This window comes from Engraulis encrasicolus, chromosome 13 (genome assembly GCF_034702125.1).
Source record: "Engraulis encrasicolus isolate BLACKSEA-1 chromosome 13, IST_EnEncr_1.0, whole genome shotgun sequence".
Taxonomy (NCBI): Eukaryota; Metazoa; Chordata; class Actinopteri; order Clupeiformes; family Engraulidae; genus Engraulis; species Engraulis encrasicolus.
The window spans coordinates 53,925,484-53,949,010 of NC_085869.1; the positions used below are offsets into that span (position 1 = coordinate 53,925,484).

The window sequence follows — 23,527 nt, forward strand, 5'->3', positions numbered from 1 at the left end:
CAGAGGGGAGGTTGGGGTGGGAATGGGGGGGGCTGGAGAGCAAACGGGTTAAAAGGTAAAAATGTAAACAAACATCCTCCTGGTCAGTTGTGCTGCAAGCCAGTCCTCGCATATGCGCAGTTTTCTTCTTTTTTTCCCTCGATCTCTCTTTCTTTCTCCATTTCTTTTCTCTTGATGTCGACTGAGTCATGATGGGTGTGTGAGCAAGCGCTGTGTTGTGTACCATGCTTGCAGAACCGAAACGCCACACGGTGGAAGGAAGCCACGTGGCGGTGAAGCTCCCCCCATGTACCATTACAAGGCTCTGCCCGCCCCTCCCTCCCTCCTCTCCCCTCCCCTCCCTCCCCCCCCATCACCCCTACCCCACCTCCAGTCTACTGGACACCCACGCCCAGCCCACCCAACCCTCTACCCGCCACCCTCCCCACAATCTAGAGGTCGAACTCGAACTTGATGCGGTCTTCGAAGATGGCAATGAGCAGCATAATGGCGAAGCCGGTCAGCATGCCCACGTTCTGCAGCAAGAAGTGGCCTAGCTGGCAGCGCTTGTGCTCCTCGCTGTCGCCGTGCAGCATCTCCGGCAACTAAAACACACATACAAACCAAGGTCAACTCAAGGCCGTTTGTATAGAGAAATTCATAGACTTGAGTTGCAACCGCAACAGACATCACGCCATGTATGTGCAGTTCAAGTAAAGGCCAAGGTCAACTCAAGGCCATTTGTACAGAGAATTCATTGAAAAGGCTTAAGCAGCAACTGCACTGCGCAACACATCTTACACGTTCAGTTCATCTTAGGTCAATTGTGTAGCGCATATCACAAAGGTGGCAACTAACATGCATCACATCACATACGTCATGATCATTTGTATAATGAAATTCATAGACAAAGGCAGCAACCGTCTCATATGTCAATTAAAAGTCAAGTTCATTTGTACAGTGGATTTCATAGGCAAAGGTAGCAACACACATCAGGTCAAGTTAATTTGTACACAGAGGATATCAGACAGGAAGGTAATGTACTTAATAAAAATGAAGTCAAAGGACATCCTGTTGTTGGGTGAATATAAGTAAGTCTTTCAGCCGACCTTTCATGCTACCATTACCTGTGGTCTGACTCTACACACATCTTTGCTGTGTCATCTTTTCATTTGAAGAGAGACACAAGTCCTAGGAACGTATAGTTATGTCAGTTGGTTGGAGGAAATTCGTGTCTCACTTTTTATGACTGGTGTCACAGACCGATCCTGTCGTAGTAGGACGTCAACAAGTCATTCGCCGAACCTCTCATTCTACTACAGCGTTTTCATAAGCAACATTAGCAAAAACTACTTAAAAAAAAGCACCGATCACAAAAGTGGCAATATGTTTTGGCCAGTACAGCACAGCTAAGTAACCAATATACGTGTTTTTGACTTTTTATTTTTATTGGACTGTACTGTCCTAACAGTTTATGGACCTAGATGCCTAGACTCTATAGGCCATATTGTGTTTTGTGTCTTTAATGTGCGTTCACATGTCTTATCTTATCTTATTTGAGAGTTACATCACCAGCTCATAGGGATGTGCAGTTATTGCCAAGTCACAGACTCGTCAAACTCAAGTTTTCATTCTACGTGACCTCTAGCTTGTAAATCTTACAGCAAAAACATTGCAGTCATCATGACTCATGACTCATTCTGTGCAGAACCACTGAGTTTCCAATTAGCTTTTACTTCTGCTCAGGTGGTAATGTAAGTTTCAAATGATTCCGCAAAGTGTGTTGAATTACAATATAATAACGTTCTTTAAGGGGGGGGAATTCTGGTTCTTTGAACTGAAGTTGCTTTGAATAAGTGTCTACTTAATTCAGAGCTCAGGTTTGATGCCTCTGATGTCAAACTCACAGCAAAACCTTTAGTGCCAGACAACATTTAAAAATCGTCTGTGTAGCTTTGTATACTTTGTATAGACATAACGCATCATTACATGAAGCAAATGATTCAATGCAAAATACAAAAGAGGACATACACAAAGTGTGGGAAAATGCAGGATAAGCAGGCAACAGGGGTTTAGGCGAGTGGGGTTCGTTTCGTTTCGGGAAGCTCGCACACATAATAATGGAGGCAGATGAATGGTAAGGGAGGTGGCACTAAGATCAGAGGATTTCCAAGTTCCGATCCCACTGGGATCTCCCCCTACACATCCATCCATGTCTGATTTTGGTCGCTTTTGATAAAAGTCGGTCACTTTGGATAAAAGTGTCAGCTGAGTGTAATGCAATGTGATGTGATGTAATGTACAGTAACTCACCATGTCCACCAAGGCCACGTAGAGGAACATGCCGGCGGTGACGGCGAAGATCCAGCTGGTGACGTTGTGCGTGTACTGGCCCACGGCCGTGCCAATCAGCATGCCCACGTACGCCATCATGGCCGACAGGCAGTTGTAGACGATGGCCTGTTTCACGGACATGCCCGCCTTCAGCAGCACCGCAAAGTCACCTGCAGCAGTCAACACAACATACCACAAAAGAGGTCAGAAGGTCATCCACAGACACGCCTATTTTGAGAATTTGTAATGGAGAAGAGTGCATTTTGTGGTTACTGTTTATAGTTTGTACTATTATCTGTGCTTTGACAATCATGCCTGCTCTATAAGAAGCACTGTAAAGTCACCACTACAGAGGTCAACACAACATAATATCGAAGGTCTTCCAAAGACATGCTATTGTCACCATGTCACTGTTAAATATTCTATAGACCACAGGATGGGCAACTGCCGTTTCTGCTAATGCAGTTAATAGCTTATTGTACTGTACTGGATGCGTTACATTTGTCATATTTGTGGTTTGACGGATATGCCTGCTTGAAGCAGCAGCTAAGCATTCAGCTGGAGAGGTGAATACAACGCACATGGCGAAGAGCCCAGTATGGATGCCAATAAAACCGTTAAGAAAAACCTGAAAAAATAACGGCAAAGAAACAGATTACAACAGCTTGTGTTGATTGAGAGCATACAGTATGTCAGAGGGCTTATGGATGGAGGAATGAATCTGTAGTTGCTTTTTATTGTTGGTGTTGTTTTTGTTGTCCACGATGACCTACTTGTCAGACAGTGTCACATGACATGTCTGTTTTATACAGCCCTAAGGAGTCACCTGGTACACAGAGTGCCCGAATGACCAATACGTCGGCCAATAAAACAGTCAGAGAAAAGAACATTTGAGCAAAAAAAAACAAAAAAGTGCGGTGGCTTCAACAGACTACAGTACCACCGCAGGATCTTTAGCTCGGCAGACAATGTATGGAAATCTATTTCATGTGTCTGACAAGTAGAGACAGAGGGAGGGGAAAAAAAATCCATTCATTCATCCTTCGCCCAATTCCGGTTCCCCAGCCGTCCCTTGTTAATGATGAGGGCACGTCACTGCATCGCCACCTCATCCATCACTCCGGGGGGAGCTAGCCTCGTAGCAGACAGACAACACCCTTTTAATTACATCTTTCCACACACACACACACACACACACACACACACACACACACACACACACACACACACACACACACACAATCTCTTCTCTTCACACACACACACATTCTATTCTCTCCACACACACACACACACACACCGGCTTTCCCCTTCCCATCTATACCCGACTCCTCCAGTCCCCGCGCCCCGTTCGGTGTCGCCGAGCACAATTAACACACCCGTCAACCGCAATTAGCCGCGCGGCGGGGCGGTAAAGACCCTCCATCAAATGGGCGTCGCCCGCGGCGAGAGGGGGGCCTCTGTTGTCGTGGCGTTGAGAGATGCGTCTGTCAGGTGGTGCGGGCGCCAGCGGCGGTGGGGGCCGTGGCGTAGAACACAGACGCAGGCACACACAGCTGCAGGGCTCCCCTGAGGGCCGACAAATAAAGCCCCGGAGACGGGCACAGTCGCTATGCCAACGATGTATAGGGAAGAGAGGGTGCTTCAGATCGAGCACGAAGTGGCGGTGGATCACATTGCGGCGGCGGTTGTCGTTTTTTACTGGTGGCACTTTTTCTGTTCAGGTGGTTGTGTCTGGTTTTTTGCCACTTTGTGATGGAGGAGTACTTAGATGGAGCAACTAGCAATTAATCTGTTTGTCGTTTATTAATGTTTTCCGAGTCACTTTGCAAACACCTGTGGAAGATGTACATGTAAATGGAAGACTATTTAGTTGGAGGAACCAGCAATTGCTATGACTGTGCTTGCATTCTTATTAGCGCTCTGTCATTTTTCTATTTGTGTCTGGTTTGTCAACATTTCCTGTGTCACTCTACAAAGGTAGTGCATACGGAAGACTTTTGACTTCATACAATACTGCCAATTCACCTGGTACAGACTGTACCCAACGGATCAGTATGTCAGCCAATAAAATGTTTGTGTCTGGTTTCCATCCAAGTTTAATCACACTGTCTGTTACTTTGACCGTGTCTTGTTTTTCCGCGTACAGATTAGTCTTATTTTTCCCAGTGGGAATGTTTTACACCTGACTACTTCAGGTTGTCTACACTTTAAAGAAGCACGGAGGTGATAAATGGAAAATTCTCTCCTTTTGTTGAAGTCCTGTCTGATGAGACACGGCTGATCGATAAGTCATTTCGCCTCGTCTGGAGATGAAAAGCCTGTGCCGTCCTCTCACACCGACAAAATAAATGAGGTAAAACTGTCTCGTACCGGTGCACAACTAAAATAACAACATTCCTCTCACTGAACTACCACAGGCGACTTTGTCTCCAACCATGGCTTGATTGGCCATAAGGCATTCAGGGCATTTGCCTGGTGGACTGTAATGATTCTGGCCTGGTTCTTTCCTCAATGTAGTGGTATCAGTCCTCATGCTGCTACAAATGATGTCTCCAGGTCAGATTTAAATATTAATATTGGCTGTTGTGGTTAAAACAGTTCGCAATAGATGACTTAAACTATTGTTTATTTATTGTTTATATTGATGTACTGGTCTTGGCTGAAAATGCCAGGCCTTATTATTTGTCCCAGTCCAGCCCTGTCTCCAACAGCCTCAAATTGTAGCTCTAATGACGGAAAGATGTCTGAGAGGTTTCGATGAACTGTTTGGTAACGGCTCATAGTGCTACTAGAGCTGTCAATCACGAGATCAAATATGCATTGAAGTGTTGCAGCATTCTGTACCTTATATTTACATTTGACAGCTGTCAAAAACAGTAGTGCTGTATAAATACAGGTCTTTTAAAATTCTGTAACATGGGGCTTTTTAACATCCTGTCCCTTTGATTTATGCACATTTCTGACAGTCTATAACGGTAGCACTTCACATACCCAGCTCGTGAGGCAGCTCGTGGCAGAATACGGCAACAGACGTGCTGATGCCTCCTGTGATATTGGCACTGAACGCCGCACCTGAGGAGGAGAGACATGATGGTTATCATCGCTTACCTTACTGTTATCAGGAATGAATCAAACATGGCATATAATTCCAAAACCTCATCTATTTTCACAAGAATGCTAATCGGTAAACTCGACTCTAAACATTTCTGGCTTCATTAATTATACTTTTATAGATCACTTTGAATTAGTGAGCATTGGTCTAACTAGGTCACAGTAATTCCCAATTACCCAAGACAATCAGTGGTGATCCCTACCATTCCTATGAATCCTACCTATTGTGGTATGTGTAATGTATGTATACTGTCTATGTCTAATTATCTATGTCCACACCTAGAGTCTAGAGTCTATGTCTATGTCTGCATGGGAAAGTAAGAAGTAATTTCAATTCTTTGTATGACCAGCGCATGTAAAGAAATTGACAATAAGACCGACATGAGGCTACAGGTCTTATCAGTCCATATGTAATAGAGGCTACCATATGGCAAGGCTTCCACTACCCACATCACAACGCCCACCTACAGCCAGTCCTACCATTCCAACCTATTGTACAGGGCTTCCACTCAACTCCCATAGGGCAGCACCCACCTATGGCCAGCCCATCGCTGAAGTTGTGCATGCCGTCCCCCATGATGACCATCCAGGCGATGCTGGCTATGCCCGCGTCCTTCATCTCCTGGTCGGAGTGGCAGTGGCCGTGCGAGTGGCCGTGCCCGTGCGAGTGGCCGTGCCCGTGCTTCTTTGTCTTGGCCTTCCTGCCGTTCTCCTTGGCGACCTGGTGGTGGTGGTTGTCGCCCTCCGACGAGCCATCCGTGCCGTCGGTGATGGCCAGCGGTGGGGGAAGGCAGGGGTCTGTCTCCGGTGTGGGCTGCAGCTGGCTGTCGTTGTGGCCCGCTTCACCTGGCAGAGCGCTGTTGTCTCCACCTGCATTATGGAGAACATAGTTAATGTGAGAAGATGGCTCATGTGTTGATGTGAGCTATAATCTTATTTATTTACATTCCCTTTACATAATACTACCCATAATTGTTTTCTTGCTCTTTCGCAAGCACACAGAATGGCGACTAAATATGATGATGTGCTATATAAATACTTTTGATTGATAATGTGGGGAGGACCTTGAACAAGAACTCCAAAAACTAAGCCCAGTTGCTTTGAACTTTAGCTGCATTGACACACTGAACACTTTTCGATAGTTATGTTAGCTCAGGGAAACAAAAAAATGTGTCAGAAAAAGACCAATGCCAAGCAAGTATCAAGAAAAACCACCGCACAAATGGGAACGCTTTCCAAGAGCACTTGTGTCTTTTGTCGGAAAGACCCAAAGTGAGTTCACTTGAGCATAAACAAAGATAAAACTAAAGGCTTGACAGCGAGTGCGGTGCGGCAGTGGTAGCGGTGCGCCAGAGTACATGACAGGAGCAGCTGGCCCCCCTTACCCTCCGTAAGTGGTTTCAGGTGCATCCACTCGGTGTTTGAGCACCGGTTCAGCTTGTGGTCCGACAGCTTCCTGCCGATCTTGGCCTCCTCGTTCCTCTTCTTCCTCCGACAGAACGTGCCCTGCGAAACGAGGAGCCACAGAGAGCAGGTGGTTGAGACAAAGTGGAAGCAAACACACCCCCGAAGGGCCCCCCCCCTTCTCTTTACCTTCTTTTTCTTTGTACTTCACTTCTTCTTCTCTTCATTTTCTCCTTCACTCGTTCCCCCTTTCCTGGCCCCTTGAGTGTGAGCTCCTGCTCGGAGGCCTAATCTCCTTTCTTCTTTCCCTCCGTCCCCCTTTCCTGCCTCTGAACCTGAGCCGTCTATTGTTTTCTTTTAATAATTGAAGTTTCGAATGTAATGCCTCCCGGTTTGAACCACTTCAGCCCTTCTGCCCTGCCTGGTCCGTGACGATGCAAGTTCATCCCTGAGTCTTTGTACTGCTGTGATCTCCTGCTGCTTTTCTGTTGAGCTAAGGGGCCTGTCCATGCTCTGCCATCAGCCCCTCCACACCCTTCACTCCCCTGGCGTTTCAACAACATGACCTGCTGAAATACAATCCATGGATGTTTCCATTGTACTGCATTTCGTCCTTCATCTGTTGCGGTGTGCGTTTTGACCAGTACAAACTGTTATAATGGGGTCCACCTGTGTTTTTGATCGTAACATGTTACCCCTCGATCAATGCAGTGTTTTTGATCGTAATATGTTACCCCTTGATAAATGTAGTGTCAATCTGACCATTACAAAATGCCGTAATGCAATCAATGTGTGCTTTTGATTGTAATAATTACCCCTTGGTGTTTCCTAGTTTTTACTTGATCAGTGCAAACTGCTACTATGCAATAATCTATGTAGGCCATGGTCCTTTTTTAATTAAATACCGTACCCACTTGACCATTTGACCAACACCAGCTACTACATATAATACAGTCAACGCATGTTTTTCATTGTGGTAAGTCACCCTCTTCATCTTTTGTGTCCACTTGGCCTGTTCAAGCTGCTGTAGGATAATCCACGTGCGTTCAGAAAACAAGCAGTACTTCAGGGTGTTCACCTTTTTCCCTTGAAACTCATGTAGGGTGTAGGTGTAGACTCATGTAGGTGTAGGGACTCTCAAACTTGTCCAGGCATTGTAGCCAAACAAAAAGTATCAAAATTGCAACCCTGAGTGTCTCTGACTTCCTCGGAATCATAAACACACAATGTGTGGTCAAATTGACACTACATTGATTAAGGGGTAACATATTACGATCAAAAACACTACATTTTAATCCTATTTTTTTATCTTAACACAAATTCCTGTCCAGCGACTACAGATGAAAATTAGCCTTGTGGCTATAATCTGGCTCAATTGTATATTGTGCACTGTCCCTGCCAAATAAACAATAAATGAAATGAAATGAAGTGTGTTTTTGGGTTTGTACTGCCTTCCTCACCCCTTGGTCTTTGTAGTGTTTGAACATGCCAAGGCAGTGTTCGATGATGAAGAGGAGATAGATGCCCGCCAGAGCGGTCAGGCTCTTCCACACCGCGTCAAACTCCTCCAGCAGGCTCACGTTCTCACCCCCGTGCTTCTCCTGGCCGTGCTCGTGGTCGTGGGTTCCTTGGGACTTCATGGAGACAAACACATAAAGAATGTTACTAAATAAAAAATTAAAATTTAAAAAATGTGGAGCCGCATGGATGTCTCCTGTCTTAAATTTATTTCTCAGACGACAAGTGTCTTCATGGTCAAGAGTATCATTATTAATTTCCAAGTACTGAGTTTGAGGTTTACAGTGACAATAAATTATTTTTAGAAGTGCTTCATAATCACTGGTCATGTGATGTGCAAATGATCAAGGAAAATTTGTGAAATGCATATTTTTTTGCATATAATTACCATGTAATACTAACGGGTAATACAATCTCACAGTTGGTAGCGTTGTGAATCTACATAATCAAGTGATGCAATGACTTGACATCCTGGATGAGAAATAAATGAAGTCCATGAATGGGCAACTGGGTGTCGTCACTCTTTAACCACAATGACTGTTTGTGTGAAACTGAGTCATTGGATGTGATCATGTATTAGAAACTCACTTGGAAAGAAAGAGGTAGGTGTGTGTGTGTGTGTGTGTGTGTGTGTGTGTGTGTGTGTGTGTGTGTGTGTGTGTGTGTGTGTGTGTGTGTGTGTGTGTGTGTGTGTGTGTGGAGGTCTATGCGTGTGCGTGCTTGTGTGTGTCTATGCGTGTATGTCCGCGCATGTCTGTCTGCGTGTTGTGAACTCACGTGTGGCAGCAGGTGCAGCAGGGCGTCCCCGCTCAGCGTGCCCACGGCCAGCGCCACCAGGAAGGTGAGCAGGAACTTGAAGCAGCCCTGGTTGATGATGGGCACCAGCACCACCCCCAGCAGAGACAGCAGGCTGATGATGGTGATGGAGACGAAGCCCCACACCCACACCATGGCTGGAGGAGGGAGAGAGAGAGAGAGAGAGAGAGAGAGAGCGAGAGAGAGAGCGAGAGAGAGAGCGAGAGAGCGAGAGAGATCTGTTAGTGGAAATCTTGGATTTACGATTTGAAAACATCTTTTAGGTCCTGCTGATGATGGCAGTGGAGACGAAGCCCCACAACCACACAATGGCTGGACACAGAGAGACCGGGGAGAGAGAGAGAGAGAGAGAGAGAGAGAGAGAGAGAGAGAGAGAGAGAGAGAGAGAGAGAGAGAGAGAGAGAGAAGGAGGGCATTAATAGATATCTATGTGGATATCATACAAGTATATTCACAATTTCAAATCGTTTCTGGGTTAAGCTGATGATGTGATGGACACCAAGGTTTCTTTCCATTATCCAAACTCCCTCCTCCCTCGTGCGTGTGGCCTCTTGATGACATCACAAGACGTCACTGATGACAGAAGTTTAATTCAATACCTCACAAATGTGCAATTTAATGGTCATTGCAATCAGAGAAATAGAGGAGTTGTTGTTAGTGAACATCCTGGATGTACGATTTCAACTTGAGAAATAGCTCAGACTGATGATGGTAACGATGATGCAATCTCCACACCCGCATCATTCCCGGAGGATAGAGAGAGAGAGAGAGAGAGAGAGAGAGAGAGAGAGAGAGAGAGAGAGAGAGAGAGAGAGAGAGAGAGAGAGAGAGAGAGAGAGAGCAGGGCCTGAGGTGATTAACTACTTCACATCGTTTGGGGGCGAGGAGGCTGATGACTGTTGATGAGCAGCAAATAAAAAAGAAATCTTAAAATAGGAGCCAATCAAAAGCAACAAACTGGAACTAACAAAGCCTCTTGCTTATGGGGAATGGCCAGTGTGCGAACTCCCATCATCACATATTAAAAACATGGATCTGAGCCATATAAATGTAACTTTTCTGCATTCGAGATGAATGGCTGAGACTCAGGGAGTGAGTGGGTGGGGGCGACAGCTGCCAAGTTAATGGACAGCCACATGATGTTGCTAAAAACGTATATGATTGATAGTTATGTTGGCTTGATGCATCATTAGATCTATGCCATCTTTGGGTTTCCACTGATTTGCTACATTAGTGCTCTTGGCTTATAATAGGGAGTGCTGAGGCAAAGTAATAATATGCGCCAAGTGCCATCTGGACCCGGCCCAAAAATGTCTGGCAAGCGAGATGATGCTTCTCTTTCCTGCCTAACAGAAAACCCCAGGTCGCTTTGCAAAGAGCGGTTACTTAAAACCAGATACTTGCGAGAACAGGTTTCAGTTAGTCAGGTTGGGGCTGTTCAGTTGGTAACGGCCAGGACGCAGTACGAGTAAAACAGGTTGAGAGTTAAGACAAGTTAACCAGTTCCACAGCAACAAGACTGTAAAGTGACAGGAATGGGGCTGATACGCAGTAGCAGTGTGGTCGTGTGTAGACGTAGTATGGTCTTAGTGTTGTAAGCAGGGTAGACATGTAGAAGATGACCAAACTTGGATTTACCTGCCACTAGCACATTCAGAATTAAAGTTTGAATAAGTGACTTATAAGACAAGTGTTAAGGACCTACACTTGCTCCTTATTACAAGTATATCTATAATAACGGTCTATTAGCAGTAACATTTGTGAATGGTGAATGATTGATTTTTGCTTAAGTCACTTATACAGACAGTATAAGTGTGTTAGTGGCTAATATGTGAGCATTAAAATAGGGTTTTGCAAAACCTACATGCCACCCAATTGAATTGATCATTTTCCTGGCAAGAGAACATTCATCCGGCAATTATAAAACAGACATTTGAAATTGGGAACCCCTGACCAAATGAACCTGGAGTGCAACCATCCCAAGACGATTTCCTCCCTGGAGTGCACTCATGTGATAAGTTTTAATTACGTTTTTTTTTTTCTCACTTGGCATTGGCACCATATTTTCACTCTTGCCTTCCTTGTAAAAAATATCTTTGTAACTGCACCAAAAAAATAAGGAGGGAAGTAAGTAATCAGAAAGGGTTGCTTCAGAACGTAAAATAAATAGACATAATAAAATAAAAAATAAAAAAAGTCAACACAGCCCTGTCTGGATAGTTTCACGGAGTCATTTTTTTAATCTGCCCAAAACAGACTGCACAGCTGGGACACTGAGACCAAATCCATTAGCTGCCTGGGAGGCAAGAGGCGCACACGACCAACAGGCGAGAAGAAATTATCAGAGAAGCTGAGATGACCACAAACACTCACTAACTGGAAATAACTCCCCTTGGACCGCAGGTGCTTGGAAGAGCTAGAGGAAAAAACACACATCCCTCGTCCATCTTTTTCATGTTTTTATAAAGTTTCAAGGATTCTTGAAGTTGTCAGCGGGTGAAAGGTATGTCAGAATTTGGCAGAGAATAACCTCTCCTCAAAAACCGGAGGATCTCTGCATTTTCACTTTGAGAAACAATTCCTGTACCAACCACTAGGCCAGTGGTTCTCAACCTTTTTTGAATAAACTCCCCCTGGACCTCATCATAAGCCTGCAAACGCCCCTGCAAGTATGGGGCACCTAAGTCACGCCCTCTACTTCCTGGTTCATGGGGCAGAGGGAGTAAAAAAATAATTACTGGGCTTGAAATGAGTAGTTTTTCGACAACAATCCAAGACTTGGATCTCCACCTATGCACCACAAATCCACCACGACTCACCTCGTTCACTTCCATTACATTTTTTGCAACTTACTGCCCCATGAACCAGGAAGTAGAGGGCGTGACTTAAGTGCCCCATAGAAAAATAACATGGGTTAATGATCCCCTATGGCACTACGCCCCGCCCCCTCTCAGCTGTTACCTTCCCAACGCCCCCTTAGATCTCCCCACTGCCCCCGTTGAGAAACGCTACACTAGACTAGTAGTAGAGTAGTAGAGTAGAGTAGAGTAACTTTATTGATCCCCAGGGGGAAATTCAGGTATCCAGTAGCTTACATAAATACACAAATACACAAAAGCCCACATGGACATTTCAAGACAAAAATAAACACAGGAATAGTCATCAGGGTGGGGAAAATAAAATAAAATAATAGAGATAAATGTAGAAAAGGTAATTGTGCAAAAAAGACATTCTGTGAGTTGGGATAGACCAAAGCAGAAAAAAAAAAAAAACTGATGAAGACTTCTTTGTATTGCTTTAAGATAAAGTATGGAATCTTTTAGTAGTTTGTTTCAGAATGTATCCTGCCCATTCATTTTGATTGCACTGGGTAACTTATATGTTTTATATATAAAAAAGTGGATCTTCTCTGTGTCCTTCATTTTGAATTTCCAGTAATAGACATCTTCAGCTGCAAAACTTACTGTACTTCGGTCAGGCAAGTAAATATTGGTGTATTACTTAGTTAATATTCATATAAAGATCAAATTTGGGAATGGACAGAAAAGTTGCAATGGGCAGTTTAGTTTCAATGCCTACTCTGGCTTCAATCCTACATACCGGTACTCTAGCCTTAAAGATTACTCCAGGAAGTTGTGTAAGGTAATGATTAATGACTGTCTTCGAGATGACAAAGACTCAGTAAACCCCCTCGACCTACTCAGCCTCGACTGTGCCCATGTGGAAACCCAATGACCTTGTCATTACATGATCAATCAATGTTTGGAAAGTGTCTAATCTTCCCAGTTTGCCAAGTGGAATTGGTTTAAGTGATTACACGTTGCCTCTTCTAGTCGAGCCAATTGGATGAAAAAAGAAAAAAAAGTGATTAAGATCAGGAATAAAGGGTACCACATTATTTTTTCAAGTTGGTGGGCTACTCCAACCCCCCACCACCACCAATAAATAAATAAATAAATACAATACAATGCAATACAATACAATACAATAATAGCAACTATTTCCTTCTAACACATCTAAACTGCTGCGTTAACAAAAGCAGAATTCTGTGTGCCCGCAAAAAAAAAAAAACCCTCCATCCCTCTTTCTTTCCAACAGAAATCCCGTCTCTCTGCCCTATGGGAAATATGGTGAGTTTGGCACTGTGGAGTTGACATGCCTCCAAATCCAGGCCTCCTGCACTCAAAGTCTCAGGTGTTTACAACTTAATTACTGCCGGTTATTACTTTTGATAAGAGCAGTCAGTCAAGGGGGGAGTAGTGTGTGTGTGAATAACGTTGCCAAAAGCACACACAAAAAAAGTTTTATGGGGAACAACAGGAGAGAGAGAGAGAGAGAGAGAGAGAGAGAGAGAGAGAGAGAGAGAGAGAGAGAGAGAGAGAGAGAGAGAGAGAGAGAGAGAGAGAGAATCACAGAACACAACCACCATGCACGGTTTGGCCTTGTTATGTCTTGCCAGATGCTGCAATATCACCACGCAAATGATAGATGAATTAGGTTTGGCAAGAACACCATAGCCCTCCTTGTGGTAAATTGTTAACAAACGTTTTGGTGAACACATCTAATCTCTTCATGCCAGAGTCTCATTTGTGTGAATTTGTGAATTGTGAATTTGTGTGTCCAATGGTATTTACTGGGCTCACATGGCATATTCAGATTTTTTTTTAAAAGGGTTAGCCAAATAGTCCATCAAGTCATAGACCCACATTTAAATAAGATGATGTAGCTCTTCAAGATTCGAACACAAATTCCTATGTCTGATTTGTTTCCAAGTATGCAAAATAGCAATCCATAACTGTTCCACAAAATGTTCAGAGGGTATTCTGCATGTGATGTAGTTCTCACGCTTACTACATCATATTGAGTAAGCTTCCGTCAGAAGTCGTCATAAAAGCACAACATTTCGACATCAGCAAGAAAGAGTAGTGTGAAATGATGAAATGCGGTGAAATCATACTGTAAATGCAACTCTTTCTGTGAACAAAAAAAGGTGAAGCAGAAACTGCACACTGACACAAAAACAGGATTTTTTTTTGAGAACTCACAATTTCATTCAAATGAATACCTAGGAGTTAAAAACTTCAAAAAGGTAAAATAAGAAAATAAAAAGTAATTCAAAACATGTGGCGAAAAGGGAGTAGAGTTGCCCAGCCAGGACTTGAACCTGTGCCTTATGGGTTAGCAAACCAGGACACATCCACAACCTTTGTGACACTGAACAGTTGCTCTATTGTAGGGGTTTTCAACTGGCTCTGGCCCAGGGACCACCATTCAGATTAAGCAGTAGTCCGCAGACCACTGTGTGTGCCCAATGTACAGCTACGTATATTTGAAGTAGTTAATCTGCATAGCAACTCACGGACCCCCAGCAACGATATGGGTGCAGCAAGCATGGACCACTGGTTGAAAACCCCTGGTTTAAAATAAATCAAAACAATTACCTCCAGTCGGTTGACTCTGGATCTCCTCATATTCTGTGTGGTGGCGTATGCAGAGGCGGCTGTCGATCTGGTAGAGCAGTGCGGGGCACAGGTAGGTGAACTGCTGCGGGGTGATGGTGGACTTGGGGTTGATGCCATAGTGCAGCAGGAGCTGGGTCAGGTTCAAACACTGGCGGAGTTAGGAGTGGGGGGTGGGGAGTGGAGAGAGACAGAGGCGGGGATGTGAAAACACAGGACAATCTGTGGCTGCGGGTTACTGTGGTCGCCGGTTCGACGTTCTGTTTGTCTGATGGTGCTCTATGGTGCTCCACATGCATGGCACTTCTTGAAAGTTGATATCGTATCGCATGGCATCATACCTTACTTTTAACAAAAAGTGCAGAAGCACAATATGCAAATTTCTGTTTTCTAAATGAACAACTGGTGGGGGAAAAAACAAACATTCGGAAAGGAACGTTTTAAGGAAAACTGAACCAAGTGTTCGGAAGATTCCTGAAAAACTGGACTGCACTAAATCATTAAACAGGTCACGTCTTACAAGACTATAAAGCACTCCTGTAACAGAAGAATGCAACTAATGATTAGCCCATAGGAACACAGCACACAGAATTGTTGAGCACCATGGCATGATATAAAAATAGCATTGTGCACTGACAACACAGTGACCTATGGCACTCACTGGAGGTGGCAAGCTTTCCGGTGACAGGTACAAGTTTAGAAGTTACACAGCTGACTCAGGATACAGGATAAAATACAGGATGCAACGTCACTGTGCCCACCCGTAGTATCATACACAGACAACCAGAGTTATACAAAGCGGAGGTAGAAAGGTAGAAGTTCAACACTAGACATGGAATCTTAGCAAGCCTATTTTTCTAATTTCAAGTAAAACATCTAGTCAATCTTAATTTAAGTAAAGATCACCTAACATCTAGCACTTTTGGACTAGAACATTTAAACTATTTAGACTTGTTTTAAGACATTTGTCCAAGGGTCAACTTTTTCAGATTAAAAAAAAAAAAAAAAATGTTCCATCTTCGAGTACTGACAAGTTAAGAGGAGCATCAGAAAATATAATACTGCAGGAAATTGACCCAACTTCTCCTTTACGCAACCCATGCATAGATTTAAAAAAACACATCCTGTGTGGCCAAATACTCATCAGGTCACATCCCATGACATCATCCTACCTCATCATGCTGATGCAGCTGACTGTCTAAGTGTCTCTTGACGAGTGACGACGCCCTGCTGTCTTTGCCCGTCACGTCTCTCTTCTGCATCCCCGTAGAGCTGGGACCTCCGTGGCTGTGCCCGTGTCCGTGCCCATGACTGTGCCCATGCCCGTGCCCGTGAAGGTCATGGCTGTGGGCATCATGCGAATGATCATCATGATCATGATCATGATCATCGTGTCCGTGTTCGTGTGCTTCAACAACGGCTGATGCTGGCGTGGGAGGAGCAGCAGTGATGACCGGCCTGTTGCGGTTGCGCTGCCCCCCCTGGCCGCCCCTGCCTCTTGTTGGCCTCCTGGGCCTCTTGGCACCCGTCACTGGGGCCTGGGTGGGGGACGCTGAGGGTCCCGCTGCCACTACGCCTTCCCCAACAACCTTGCCCCCCTCACCACTGGACCTTGACGAGGGAACCTGTGGAGGGCCCTGTGGTCTTCGCGTTGGCCTGGCACGCGCAGTTGTGGCTGGGGGCTGAGGCTGAGGTTCTGTGCTGATGGGGCTCGGGTGGTCATGATCATGATCATGGTGGTCGTGATCATCGTGATCATGGTCGTGATTGTGGTCGTGAGGGTGAGGTGTCTTGTGGTGATGATGGTCGTGGTGGTGGTGTTGGTGGGGGCGACGGGCGCGAGGTGGAGGTGGCGACTGGCCCGGAGGAGGCTGCCTGGACCTCGTGCTGTTGGTGGATGAAGGCTTAACACCACCAGCACCAGCACCATTAGAAGCAGTAGGAGTATGAGTATGGTCATGGTCATGGTCATGATCGTGTTCGTGTTGGTGATCATGGTCATCATGGGAGTGTACATGATCATGTCCATCATGATCACCACCTTCATGTTTATGGTCGTGATTGTGATCCACGGCACCACCACCACCACCACCACTGCTGCTGCTGTCCACGGTAGGCCCAGTGGCCCGTGGACTACAGGGATCAGTGCCCTGCCCCACCGTGGACATCCCCGTGCCACCACCCTCCGAGCTTGGATGGTGATGGTGGTGAGAGTGTGTGTCGTGGGGATCTGAACCTCCAGCGCCATGACTGTGATGGTGGTGATGATGGTGATGGTTGTGATGGTCGTGGTGGTCCTCCAGCAGGTCGAGGTGGGCCACGTGGTCGTGCTCCGTGTGCTTGAGGTCCAGCACCTTCACCTCGCCCAGGCCCAGGCTCAGCAGCAGGTTCTTGAAGCCGTCGAAGCTCAGCCGGTCGTTCTGGCCGTAGCGGTGGAACAGCTGCTGGATGTAGAAGTGCTGCTCCTTCTCCGCCTCGCTGGCGCTGCCACCTGTGGAACCTGGAACACCGGAACCGGACCCGGAACCGGAACCGGAACCTGACGAGGGCCGGGCTGTTGGGTCCACCACGACGTAGGGCGCCTGGGATATCTGGAGGTCGTTGTGGACGTGGTCGTGATCATTGTCGTGTTCGTGATCGTGTCCGTGGTGGTCTCCTCCACTTCCTCCTCCGTGGCTATGGTGATGGTGGTGGCCATCGCTATGGCAATGGCTGCACTGGTGGAACAGGAAGGTCAGCACGCACAGGAAACAGAACTTGGTGTGCGCATGGACCCTCATCTTCTCCTCACTTCTGGATGCCTGTGTTTGAGAAAAAGAAGAGGTGGGGAAAAGAGGGGAAAGAGAGATAAAAGCGATAGAGGAGGTGAAGAGAGAAAGACAAAGGAAGAAAACAAAAAAACAGAAAGTCACATTTCAAAACTTTCTACAATACGTCTCAGAGGAGTCACAAGCATGCCCAACAAAGAGAGTCAGGAAATAGAAAATCCTCTTATCTCATATTTTAAGCACATTAGACATATTATCCATATTTCTTTGTAGACGGCTTTTGGCGCTCCCCCCTCCCCATTTTAGCGTGAAAAACAAACACGCCCCACTGAATAGTTCAGTGCAGCTTAGAGCAGAGTGGAGAGTATGAAAGTATGAAAGTATGAAAAAAATGTTTTCCATGTGTAGCCGGGAGCAGATGTAATTCCAGTCAAGTGATCACCATGAGGTCGAGCTGTGCGGTGCGGTGTGGTAGGGAAACCTGCAGGCAGGCGAGTGGAGGAGGGAGAGTTGGAATGGAGGAGGGAGAGGAGAAGAGGGAGGGTTGGAATGGAGGAGGGAGAAGAGGGGAGGGGAGGCTGAGGGGTTGTTGTTTTGGTGCGAGAGGAAAGGGCTCGGCTGACTGGGTGTTGAGGGTATGGAGTGAGGGGTTGAGAAGATGTTGAGGGGAGGGGAAGAGGCCAGAAGGCTAGTCTGAGGGGAGGGGGTGTTGTTTACAGGGAAAGGGAGGGGGTGGTTGGCTGAGGGGGGTCTCTCGAGACTTGTTCTGGGCCTATAAGCATTCATGGTTTCCCAGGTCAGAGCCACGGGGCAGCTGAGCACATGGGCACCCCCACCTAGATGCACACCTACTCACTCAAATACACACACACACACACACACGCACACACACGAACACAGCTGGGCCGGAATCACCCCTGGGGCCAGACTTAGCCATACCACACACACACACACACACACTCTCACACACTCTCACACACACACACACACACAGCTCATGACCTTACCCGTGAGCAAGCCAACGAGGCCTAAACTCCACTTTTCACTACCCCATCCCCACCCGTGACCATTTACGCGTTTAGCTGGCTAAGCAGCATCTCGCATAGAAGCGGGAGAAGCTAATCCACAGGCAAACGGGTGAGGCAGGCAGGCAGCCCTGGGTTATAGCATTCCCGCCATTCCATATCCCCACTAAAGCCAGTCAGTGGCTCCCTCTCTCTGGAGCAGGACCCCACTGAGTGTTGGGGTTACCAATGGGGCTTGGTGGTTAATGACTTACAGTACAGTACAGTACATTAGAGTACAGTAGACCCAGAGCAAGGAGAGCCTTGGGAGATTACGGAAGAGATTTTCCTAAAGATGTTTCGGCTTTCCTAAGTTGACCCCACAGAACTGAGAGTAGGAAAAAAACGAAAAAGAAATAGAAGAAAAGAAGGAAAGAAAGTCTTCAAAGTGATTAGCGAGGCACAATGGAAAAGGACAGATGCTTGACTCCCATAAAGAGCCTGGTTCTGACACATCGCATACGAGTCCGAGCAGTTCACCCGGAATCACCTCGCGCTCGCCTTTGCACCGCTCAGACGGAATGATGATGCTGAACTGCAACATGAAAATGATGGAAAATGATAGAGGCTAGACAGGCATCGCATAGCCGACAGTACGTCTTCTTGCGCACACAGTCAATTTGGGTCTCGCTATTGCGTCAGTCTACTTCACAACTTGTGACGGTCAAACGCTGCACGCACCAGATGATGCACGTGTTTCAGGCTTATGGTCTGGTGAAGTGTGGACAGGGTCCTCAGCAGCTGTGTGGACTAAGAGCTATGCGTGGGCTGCTGGTTATCGGCTGTGAACCTGCACTTTTTCCCACTCTGTAGCCTTGTGTCTGTGTGTGTGTACAGATATGCCTTACAAACACCACAAAACAAGCAGAGAATATTTTCTCGTGGTATAAGATTGGGAAAATAGCTGACATTAGGGGAAACGTTTCAGAGCTCTTGTGCACGCACGCAGGCAGGCACACACGCACACACACAAATCTATCTCAGAACTATGGCCTCAATGACCTTAGCACTGACAAAGCCAGGCCAGTGCCAGGGAGAGCTCAAAAATCCGCCTTGGTGCACCATTTTGAGGAAAACAATAATGCAATACATAGCAAATGCAACGTAGACACTGACAGTCAAGAGAGACTAGACCAGAGCTTGAGGGGGAGGAGGCGGCATTTTCCATGTTTGACATGAACGCAGGGCGATGTACCTGATACCAAAAATAATCTGTACACAAAATCACCAAGATTAGGGGACATATGACATGACTTAATTTAAATTCTCCCAAACACATTGCCCTCACAATCTCACAATCTCACAATCTGTTCACTGCTTGGCCCTTTCATCAGTAAGAAGAAAGTGACCAAAACCAATAAACAAACACTGCTGTTTGATTTCCAATAAGTATTTTCCGTTCTCTAGACTCCTTTACATCCTCTGAAGAAAGCTTAGTACTTGAACGCCATTCAATGTTATCTTCTCATGGCTAGTTAAGCCAATAAGGCAGGCTTGATAAACTCATCCTCCTCGGTCCTCGACTGGCTGGCTGGCTGACTAGCTGGCCAAACTGACCTGCTTAGGTGAAATTAGGCAATCAATTACTCAGGTGTGGCCTCGATCAGGCAAACACTCACCAGGATTAGATCAGGCAAAAGCAAGCCAGCGACGTCCAAAGGTGCACACCAAATCCTCCAGCTAGCCTAGTCCCATTTATTCGTGACAGTTTCTACAAAAAAACTCTCACAAGTCGGCCAAAATAGGAAAGGTGTCGGCCAAGAACAGAAAGGAATTTTTGAAAGCTACACCAGTCACACTGAAGGTGTCAGAAGAAATTGGGTTGCATTCTGTAAGCAGCGCTGAAGGTGGTTACATTCCTCCCAATACTCTGTTTATTCTACTTTTTCCATTACAAAACGGGATATTGCTGTTATATGTACTGAAATTGCAAAAGTAGTGCATACTTCTGCTGTCTAATCTACTTAATTGCCCTCATTACAAAACTCTTAATTTCTCACAAACATCCAAAGGCAGCATACATGCCAAACCTGTCTGGCAACCTGTCTACTGACCTCTCCTTAGGGTTCCCACCTCTTTCTGACAAAAAAAAAACCTGGACACTTGAAAATCAATATACCTTTTTGCTTATAGGCAATGGTATCCTTCCTTCATTCATTGTCCAGGAAAGCATACAAATCCAGGACAATCAGGAAAAAGCAGAACAGGGGCCAACACTACAACAAATGATTCAAACGATTCAAACTCTTATCTGTGACACGTTTCTTCAACAGAACATAACACAATGTCTTCCGCATAGGCAGAAAATAAGTCAACATTTAGCACAATTTCCCTTAGGAGTGTCATTGTTATCTTCAACAAAAAACACTGCAAAAAGAAAGTGAGGGGGAACAAAAAAAAACGGACACCAAAACAAATGCTGACTCGTGCCTAGTGACTAAATTGGTGCATAGCACTGCAGACTGCCTTGGGAGCGGTTTAGTATTTCAGTTTGGAGTACTTACGTCTTGCCCTGTGCAGTAGTCCAAGGCTGGTCAGGCGGCGTGCAGAAACGAATTAGGCAGCTGTGACTGACTGACTGACTGGGTAGCCTGTGACTTGACTGTGACTCTCTGTGACTAACTGCCTGTGTGGTGGTGGCCTAGGCTTCAAACATTAACGTTGTTACAACCCCTCTTCACACACACACACACACACACACACACAACCTCTGTCTCTCAGTCACACACTTCCAACATACACACACACACACACACACTGTTTATAAACACGAGACTGCAATGACCTCTGAACCCTTGAAGAAGGAGCGAGATGGGATGAGGCAAGACCCGAGCGGGAACCTATTTAAAGGCCTGCGCGTCTTCACAAACAAGCTGCAAAGTGTGGCCAACTGAATGGGCTCCTTTGTTGCGCATATGACATTTTGCAGAATCGTCTTGCGGAGAAGACAGAAAAAAAGAGGCCGGGAGAGTCATGCGTTACACAATTATCAGGTGATTAATAGTTACAAAAGCTTTAGCTTCCCATTGACTGTGAGAAAAGATTTACTTAGTGATGGGGGTAAAAAAGAGAGAAATTGAACAGTGGACCTGTCTACAGGGGTGTGGGTAAGCTGTGTGATCCCAACAGGAAGGAGGCTAATGCATTACCTCCATACTATACAGAGCACGCCTCTTCATTGCCCCCAGGCAGGGCACAGATGACCGGCTTGACTCTAATCACATTGCATCACGCTTGTATTTTGTTTACACTTTTGAGGAAAGGAAAAACAACCTGAGAAGTGGGTCTGGGGGGTGGGGGGGGACAAATGCATCCAAGTCTTTAATAGGGTTCCCACACACCAAGTAAAATTCCGTGGTGCTATGGGCATAAAGTCAGGCCAGTGCAAGTGACATGTTTATGTGGCTGTTGACCAATTTGTGGTGCCGTTTTTTCTTTCTGTGGTGCTGCACCACAGAATGGGTCTTTACATGGCAACCGCTGCTTAGTTAAGTAGTAACAGAAATGTGATAAAAAGGCCAACTCCTTACATAATGCCTTTTATATATTACTGAGCACAATGACTAAAGTGTGTGTGTCTGTGTGTGTGTGTGTGTGTGTGTGTGTGTGTGTGTGTGTGTGTGTGTGTGTGTGTGTGTGTGTGTGTGTGTGTGTGTGTGTGTGTGTGTGTGTGTGTGTGTGTGTCTACTGACAGCTTAGGCTTACTCACCATATCTGAGGGCTTCTTCTTCAGCACCACTGCAAAACAAAAAGACGAGTTTAGACAATTGTTTGTTCGCACTGTGCAATACTGGAAACTATGCACTACTACTACTACTAAGCGTAAACTACTAAGCAAAACACACCAACAAACACACGATCTCTCTCTCTCTACACAGAATCTGAAAACATGTACCAACAGACACTGAAACGAGCTCTGTCTCTCTCTGTCTCTCTCATATACAGCATAACACACACTCAAGCTCTTACGCACACAAAGTAGAGTTTATCCAAGACAGCCCGCAGGCCTGGTATCCATTATCTGGACACAAACGGCTAATATCCACGCAGAGCCTTCAAAATCCTCAAGAAGGCGATTTAAGCGGCTAAAGCCAACAGCTCAAGTGTTAGTTAGCAGCAGCACACATCATCACTTCACACCTTCTAGAAGCAACACTCACACGTGCCAAGCCCTGAAAGCAAACAGTTAATCGCTGACATGACACACAACATTATTAAATATCACATATTGGACTAAGACAAGCATTCGACAAGCAGCTAACAGCTCAAGTGGTTAGTTAGCAGCGGCGGTTAGCCGTTACCTCAATTGTCTATTACAACTAAAAACTCTTTGGACTATTAACACAGTTAGTGCATGAGGACAGAGTTGAGAGCATTGCGTTCCCTAAATCAAGAGTGTAGCGTACCAGCGCAATGTCAGGCCGCGCCACTTTTGCCTCTTGAGTCTGATCCAGTGGGCTATAGATCTCTCCAATCTCCCAACCAGATTTCTTTAAGTGTTTTTTTTAGCTGGGAACAGAATGAAGTAGACAATCACATGATTAATATAAAAAGGAGTGTGTGTAAATTGGCAACATCACAGTTCGACTTGGAGAACAAGAGCTATTTGTCATCTAAAAGACAGCTGTCAGGACTGGAGTAGTACTGCTTTGGAAATGGTGTGTGTGTGTGTGCGTGTGTGTGTGTGTGTGTGTGTGTGTGTGTGTGTGTGTGTGTGTGTGTGTGTCTTGTCTTGGGTTCCATTATCTTTTAAAGTTCACATCAATTACCACTGTCACTCAAGTCTGCTCAAAGAGCATTCCATGTGCATGGAAGTGAGTTTTAAAGTTGAGTTTCTCATTACTGAGTGTGACAACTTCTTGTTGGTTAATGGTGGGTGTCCGTAGTGATCAAACTACTCGACTCTGGTCAGAACATTCGCATAAAGCAGAAGTCTCCCTATTGTTACAGATGCACAAAGTAACTTGTCAAAACCCATATGGAAAGGATATTGTAAAGTCATACACCAGTTTCACCAGTTTTACAAGTTTTTTAATGAATTCAGAAAGTGTTTTTATACGACAGTGAAAAT

The 23,527-nt window shown here is 45.6% G+C and overlaps 1 protein-coding gene across 1 annotated transcript; it reads right to left on the reverse strand.

Moving 5' to 3' along the window:
* Positions 1 to 431: 431 nt before the first annotated feature.
* slc39a10 (solute carrier family 39 member 10) lies at positions 432 to 23,173 on the reverse strand. The gene is made up of 11 exons (XM_063212970.1): positions 22,863 to 23,173; positions 22,166 to 22,194; positions 15,797 to 17,425; positions 14,607 to 14,775; positions 9,127 to 9,302; positions 8,292 to 8,465; positions 6,813 to 6,933; positions 5,962 to 6,297; positions 5,308 to 5,388; positions 2,293 to 2,483; positions 432 to 584 (listed from the first exon to the last, which is right to left on the reverse strand). The coding sequence occupies exons 2-11, from the start codon at positions 22,166 to 22,168 to the stop codon at positions 432 to 434; spliced, it is 3,033 nt and encodes a 1,010-aa protein (XP_063069040.1). The 5' UTR covers positions 22,169 to 22,194; positions 22,863 to 23,173.
* Between the last annotated feature and the right edge of the window lie 354 nt (positions 23,174 to 23,527).